At 35.7% G+C, this 8,095-nt stretch overlaps 1 protein-coding gene across 1 annotated transcript; it reads left to right on the top strand.

Moving 5' to 3' along the window:
- Nucleotides 1–765: 765 nt before the first annotated feature.
- Nucleotides 766–5,835, top strand: LOC142094714 (keratin, type I cytoskeletal 47 kDa-like). Its single transcript, XM_075177133.1, has 8 exons — nt 766–1,633; nt 2,049–2,131; nt 2,560–2,716; nt 3,844–4,005; nt 4,119–4,244; nt 4,416–4,633; nt 4,981–5,141; nt 5,614–5,835. The coding sequence occupies exons 1-8, from the start codon at nt 1,178–1,180 to the stop codon at nt 5,712–5,714; spliced, it is 1,464 nt and encodes a 487-aa protein (XP_075033234.1). The 5' UTR covers nt 766–1,177; the 3' UTR covers nt 5,715–5,835.
- The last annotated feature ends 2,260 nt before the right edge of the window (nt 5,836–8,095 follow it).

Here is an 8,095-nt window from a genome sequence, read left to right as displayed (position 1 = left end):
TTTATATAACTTCTTAATGTGGCACACATAATGTAGAAGTAGTACATTTTTTTTGTCCTAGAATCCTTCTTTTTATCCCAAACAAAAATACCTCTCTTAACAAGCAATGTAGAACATCTGTAACATTTTTAAGTGGATTTAAAAAAAATTCTAGAACATCTCTGTATTCAGTAGTATGAAACATTTTGAAAAATAATGAGTATTTGAAAAATAGGAATGAAACACAGGTAACTTTTATTTATTTATTTGGGGGGAATTAGAACAATTTAACCTTTCTATTTTATTATGTAAATATTGCTGTAAAGGAAACAATTACTACTATGTTAATTATTATATTATATTGTATTTAAGCACCAGCATGCACTCCAGTACAACATTATGGCATAGTACTGCCTGCCCCAGTGGAGGCTACATTCTAATTTCCATTGGAAGAAAACTGGAGAATCTGGAGGAATCATGAGAAAAGCATTCAAACTCCATGCAGATTCCTGGTCATAACTGGACCCAAGACCCAATCTATGTGCAGTAGTGTGACCATTGTAGCACTGTGCATTTTCTTTCTAGCAAGTAAAATAAATTTCAGGTTAACCATATTCAATTATTTTTAATATTTTGCACATTATAACATGCATCTTAATATTGCTGATCAATCTCTAAAACTGTCTTCCACCCACTCTCCTTTTATATAATAGCTTGTTTGCAAATATATACATTATAGATTTTAGCAGTAAAATCTTTAATATAAGTGATGCCTGTACTTTCACCTGCAAATTAGAAGACTTAAACATTTAATGGTGAGGCCTTTTGCAGGACTGAAATTACCTGAGGTGACAGAAGATAGTAAATTTGAAACGAGGATGCCGAAGGCAAGGTGAGACAGACTGTAGAATAAGCTTTTAAAGTAAAGAGGAATGTGCCTCTCCCAGTTTCTAGTCAACATATAACAAACAGCCCGAGGGCTGCATAATTTCTGTAAGGATGGACTGAAGCTATCGTGAATAGCTGTTAAACAGGTGTTGACCAGGCAGATTTTTTTTTTCTCTAGGAGGATGTTCACTTTAAAACTGTAACGCCCACTAGAGCCCATATAAATAGAACCTAAAGACCATACACTGTATCCACACTTTCTATCATAAACAAATTGCCTAGGTCAGAAGGACTCCACTAACATATCACCATGGCTTTTCGGTCTAGCTCTGCATCATCCTATCAGTTGTCTAGCTCAGGTGGTTACGGTGGTAGCAGCTATGGAGGAGGTTCAGGTGGTGGCTTTGGAGGAGGCTCAGTTGGTGGCTTTGGAGGTGGTTTCGGTGGTAGCAGCTTTGGAGGAGTTTCAGGTGGTGGCTTTGGAGGAGGCTTTGGTGGAGGCTTTGGAGGAGGCTCTGGTGGAGGCTTTGGTGGTGGATCAGGCGGTGGCTTTGGTGGCTCTTCTGGAAATGACAAACAAACCATGCAAAACCTCAATGACCGTCTGGCTTCTTACCTGGACAAAGTGAAAGCTCTAGAGGCTGCCAATACTGAGCTGGAGGTGAAGATCAGAGAGTGGTATGAGAAACAACTTAGTGTTGGAGCATCTGCATCAGGCAAAGATTACAGCAAATACTTTGAAATCATCCAAGACTTGAGAAACAAGGTACAGTTCTGTCAATTGTGCGGTTTTAAATATATGCAATTAAACAAAATGTTCTACATATTTAAATGTTATAATATATTTCTACTAAAACTATAATTTTTGCTACTTTTCATGCTAATGTATGAGTGTGAAATAATATATGTTAATAGCATGGATATTATTATTCGCATTATAAAATATAGTCATGTAAAATAAAGTTTACATCTGCAGAAATTGTATTTGCAGTCTATCCTTCTGATGTATGTTTTGTCTGCATGCAGCAAAACATTTACAACTCTGAGCATTTCTCAGAGGTTGATGTATATACTCTGATATATTGAATAGTAGATTTTTCCATCATGTGTAAAAAATATCTGTATAGCCACAGTACACAAGTTACACAAAACCAACTTTTTTATGCTTTCCTCTTTTCCAGATCCTTGCTGCCAATATTGATAATTCTCGAGTTGTTCTGCAAATTGACAATGCCAGACTGGCTGCTGATGACTTCAGGCTGAAGTGAGTTACATTTTTTATTAATTAAACTGATTCATTATTTAATGATAGTTAGATTAGGTTCATAATCTACTAGGCATATTGGAATATGGTATATTTAGATTGATTCAAAAGTTGGGATAATAATATATAAAATAAAGGCCCAACCCTGAATCAGCTGAATTGATTCTTGCAGCATTAAATGTGACCTGGAGCTAGATTTACTAAGCTGCGGGTTAGAAAAAGTGGGGATGTTGCCTATAGCAACCAATCAGGTTCTAGCTGTCATTTATTTAGTGCTTTCTACAAAATGACAGCTAGAATCTGATTGGTTGCTATAGGCAACATCCCCACTTTTTTAAACCCACAGCTTAGTAAATCTAGCCCCTGGTGTGAAGACTTTCTCTCTTTTATTATTTTTCTTCTTCTTATAACTATTTATCTCTTCTAAGGTATGAAAATGAGCTGGCTCTTCGCCAGAGTGTGGAAGCCGACATAAATGGACTCCGCAGAGTCCTTGATGAGCTGACCATGGGCAGATCAGACCTGGAGATCCAGATTGAAAGCCTGTCTGAAGAGCTAGCCTTCATGAAGAAGAACCATGAGGAGGTAATAATTACTTCAGAGGTTTTCAAGCAAATACAAAATGTAACCTTGCTGAAAACAGAACACAATAACAAAATGGGTAAATCAGTATATGATAATATAAAGATATAATGTGGGGTTTGGCAATCAATCGGTTTCTAAGTTTAGTCTTTCTAGTATAGTTTACAAGACTAAAGCAAACACTGATTGGTTGCTTTTTTTTTTTTTTTTTCTAAACCTTGCTCGGAAAATGTAAAATATGGTGCAGTTTCAAAGATGAATTCATCTCTCTGCTTGCTTTTGATTATTGCAAAAACATTCACTTAGTATTATGGTATTAGACAGAGTAATATAAATGTATTATTTCTTTGTTTGCTATTATTATCATTATTATTTTGCACAGTGTGGACACCTCCCACACAGCTGTTTAACGTAAACAATACATGTAGCTATATCTAAGAAACAAAAATATGAACAAGGAAACTGCTTTAAAAAGCTAACAATCTAAAACAGTTGTCTTTCAAAAACAGTCATAGGAGAATACTCTTCACAAAATGGGTACCATAGACAATCCTAAATTTCTCATTTTCATCAGTCTCTTGGCCTTAATAATGACTGTGATTATATATTTTTTGAAAAGCACAAACCCCTTGTCCTCTACAATATTTTTCTTCATGAGACTCCATCACTTCATGTCCAATTCTTCATAAATAAATGATTTATCGTAACCCTTATTATACCAGTCTCTGTTGCTCATAACTAATCCATGTATCACCAGCCTCAACTATTCCACCATCTGCAGAGGTTGTTGAGAAGATATAGTTTCTAGATTTAGTAAATAAATATGAAGGCCTTCTACTCATGCACTCACATTTTTCAAATCAAGTAAATTTCAGAGATTCTCAGTGTTCTGGCACAATAAGAATGTCTTTTATATTAATGTCTAGGAAAGGCAAATTAGAAATAGCAGCACTGTTGACTAAGTCAATGTAAAATAATCTTCTACAGTTTGCATTAATAGAAGTTAGCATCTGGTTGCTTCAAATAATTTTGAAGCTAGAATCTGGGAAAATGTTTCTATGTGGTAGGGATCAATTGGAAATGTTTTCTATGGTTTAACACAGAACAACTTCCTCTGTATCTTTCTCTAGGAGTTGGGCATTGCAAGTAGCAGTGCTGCTGGCCAAGTCAATGTAGAAATGGACGCTGCTCCAGGTATAGATCTCACTAAGCTTCTGAATGACATGAGAGGAGATTATGAAGCATTGGCTGAGAAGAACCGCAGAGAAGCAGAGGCATGGTTCAACCAAAAGGTAAGATGGTTTATCATGACATATTCATCTGTGTATTTGTAATATGAATGTAGCATTGCTAATATAACAGGACTTCAAAAGAAACCAATATAATACATGCTTTACCATTTCAGAGCAATGAAGTAAAGAAGGAGATTTCAGCTGGTGTGGAACAGGTTCAATCAAGCAAGAGCGAAATCTCTGACCTCAGACGCACCCTCCAAGGCCTAGAGATTGAGCTCCAATCTCAACTAGCAATGGTAAGCCAATAGACTGAAATTAAAATAAACAACTAAATACAAAGTCTAAAGCATACAAAGTACAGTTATGGATGTTTTTTCGTAACAATATGTTATCCTGTACTAATAGATGGTGTATTAGCTATAGAGTTTAGATTGTTTTTATCACAATGTCCACTGTGCTCAAAATAGAAAAAATCCCTTGAAGACACCTTGGGTGAGACAGAAGGCCGCTACGGAGCTCAACTTCAGCAACTACAGAGTGTTCTCAGTGGGTTAGAAGAACAGCTTATCCAGATCAGATCAGACATGGAACGTCAGAGCCAGGAGTATAGAGAACTCCTTGATATCAAGAGCAGACTAGAGATGGAGATTGAAACATACCGCCGTCTGCTGGATGGAGATTTTGGGTAAGTAAGAACTAAATGTAATGAAGGGAGATGATGGACCCTTATGTATAAAACAAGCAGTATTGGAAGCATATGGAAGTATAAAGTAATGTGTATAATTTATAGACTGAGGAATAAAAAATGTGTATATTGTGGATATTTGAATACTAGTAAACTACCATCTCATTCATTTTTTCCTTTGTTATATTACCCATCATCCATTAAATTCATTTCACAATAGGATTTTTTCTTTACCCATGTCCTTCCAACTCCTCACTCATTATTCAGACTACCTAACTCTCGGTAAAGTAATTAAAAGTTCAAAAAATACATTGACATGTTTTAATCATAAACCTTTCTTCCTGCAGTCAATCCTCATCCAGTAGCTCAACTGCATTCAAGTCTTCATCTTCATCAGCATCAGCATCAGGATCAGGATCAGGATCAGCATCAGCATCAGCATCTTCCTTACAAGTTTCCCAATCACAGGCTTCCAAATCACAGACATCTTCTGTAGACTCCAAAAAAGGTAACAGGAGACTCTAGTAAATGTTAACTGCCTAACTATAAATTATATGAATGCAAATTCCACTTTGAGTAATCTATTTATTTTAAAATGCTTACATGTATGCTGGATTTAAATGGTGGAGAGTGGAGTTCAGAATGGGAAAATACATGTAATGATTTTATAAATGTAAGAGTTTCTTCTGAATTTAGGAAATATTAACTACAGTTCACTGTGACATACACCCAACCCCAGGTCTGAGTTCAAATGTTGTTTGATATATGATGTTTCAGTCAAGTTTCTTTATCTTTCTCGACAGCAGATGCTGACATAAAGGGAGTAAAGTAACCTGACTGCTGCTTAACTTTAGAATAGATAACATGTAATCTTAGTGGTCAAAATTAAACTCCTAAAGTGAGAAATATGTTTTAGGGGTATTGGATCTACTGTGTGATTACTGTAATCTTTATTAATTTAATCTGCATTTCATTTTCAGATCCAACCAAAACCAGAAAAGTGAAGACAATTGTTGAAGAAGTTGTGGATGGAAAGGTTGTCTCATCCAGGGTTGAAGAGGTTGAAGAAAAGATGAATTAAAAAGAGAGTCTACTTGTGGACAGAAGGCAGTGGTGTTGGCTTATGGAACACTTCTTTACTCATTTAAATGAAAGATAAGAGTTTTGCCTTTTTGATTCAATAAAACCTTTTCTGCATCTTACCTCACTAGTAATGCATTTTCTTTTAAGGGATTATAAGTGACAAATTGTTATAATTCAATTTTCTATGTGAAACAGGCATAGAAATATATCACTTTGGCTGCATTTACTCCAACAAATTTCAGCAGCCACTCAGGGACTGTACGCAATACACATAATTGACTTATTATGTGTCCCAATAACTTTGGATCTCCAACCCAGTGAGTATGGAAGCAAAGCAGTTTTTTATGCAGGTGCTGGTTGTCCTTGGTATTATTGTGCTGTTAATGTGAGCAGAAGGTTAATGGTTTACTGAACTGCAAAAGGAGATGAACTCTTATGTTTAAAAATGAAAAAACAAAGCAAATCAAATCTAAAATCCTATTATAACAGAACCACATACTTTATTATATATGCACTTGATAATACATTACTGCTTGCAATACACAAAAACAGAATGACAGTTCCAAATGTCAGGCATCTGGCTAATGCTACCAATCAGGCCTCTCGCTATATCTCTGTAGGAGTCTGTAGAACCTGACTGAGTGCCATTTCCAACAACTGTCTTTGTCTTGTCCCTTGTTCTCTTAAATTGACCTTGCAGCCCATTATATTCCATTCATAGGCAATTACATCTAGTTACAGCTCTCTTTAACCATTGCTTTTAAAATATTTAAGAGGCTAACTATTAAGCAAATAAGTAACTTCACGGACTTAAATTATGAGTTTTTAGCAATTCCACTTTCCAGCGACTGCTATCCACACTTCTTGAAGTGAAATGTACTGTGGATAAAACCATGCTACGGTTTTGAAACAAATTGATGAACACTGGTACACACTGTTGAGGATGTCGCTGGGAATCTTTTTCCAAAAACAAAGATTTGCTGGCCTTTGATATAGAAGGTCCTGTGGAGATATATAATGACCTTATGTATTTGAAAAATCAAGACGTTTAGCTTTATCTGCATGGACTTACTCACAATATCACAATAATACAATAAAATAGTAATTCTCAGGGATTTCAGTATGAAAAATTAGCCAACATTGGAGCACAATAATGTTACTGTTTGTAAACACCAATGGTCTTATTAGGGCATACATACTTCAGTTTTAAAAGGACAAGAACTAGCAGGATTTCAAAGATTGAAAACACTACAACTGGTTAAAGAACCACATAGGAGGTAGAGGTAGCTAAAATATTGTACAAAATAATAGTAGTATTCAATTTGCCCAAGTACACAGCAACAGCAAGTGAGTTGCGTTTTCTCAGCAAAGGATTTTCCCTTGTAACCACTTGTCATCAAAATGGAAGTGGATTTGTATGCATGTTAACATATCCCTCTAATGCAGACATTAACCTAAAAATCAAATTATCATTTTCAAAACGAATTGTTTTCCAATCACCTGTTTTCTATTTACTGTATGTGTGCTAGCACCTTGTTTGCCAAGGCTTTATCTGCAATTTCTCTATTTGCCGTACACCATCCACACACTTCCGAGTAGAGTATAGTTAGTATGTGCTGTTCTCATGTGGTTTTGTTTATATATAAATATATAAACAAGTTAAAACATATAAGTTCAGTTATAAATATAGCTGTATACTATACAATGCCTTTAAAACAATTCAGAAGCTTAAATTTGAAAAATTCTGGAAATGGCTTCTTACATAGTTGTTTATGTTAATAGAAGACATACATTATATTCATCGAGTTTGATCTTTTACCAGCTGTGGTTGAGTTGCCCCTTTTTTCTGCTTCCTGAAATGTTTTTATTGTTTATACTGTGTCACTGTAGAATAGGCAAACCATAAAATGCATTTATTTTAATGTATAAAGCACAAAGAAAGCACTTACCAGGTGGTTCAGCAAGGGTATGGGAGTTTGTCAATAATAGACTGCCAATCTATGCGGTTTTCTGAGGAGCTGTTCAGTTGGAATCTAGGCAGAACTTTCTTGGTGAGCATAGGCCTATTAAGATGCCAGCTAACTGGGTCTTAGTATTGGTTGTGTACAAGGAGACTGGAGTTAGGTGTTATCCAGAAATCTATCCAGAGTCCATGGGCAACCTCCACTGTGTTTGTTTCCAAGAAGGACTAAATCCACATGGTTTTGCACAGACTACCGAACAATGTGACAATATCTGATGCCTGACCTCTGCCATTGATAGATGCTATGTTAAATACATTGCATAGACACAGGTACATTTCCACCTTTAACTTAAATAACGGGTCCTGGCAGACTGCACTGACCCTAGAGGCTAAATAAATGTCAGTGTTCATCACCT

This window comes from Mixophyes fleayi, chromosome 6 (genome assembly GCF_038048845.1).
Source record: "Mixophyes fleayi isolate aMixFle1 chromosome 6, aMixFle1.hap1, whole genome shotgun sequence".
Classification (NCBI taxonomy): Eukaryota; Metazoa; Chordata; class Amphibia; order Anura; family Limnodynastidae; genus Mixophyes; species Mixophyes fleayi.
Note: the sequence above shows the minus strand (reverse complement) of the source record. Positions and strands in the feature narration are given on the sequence as shown.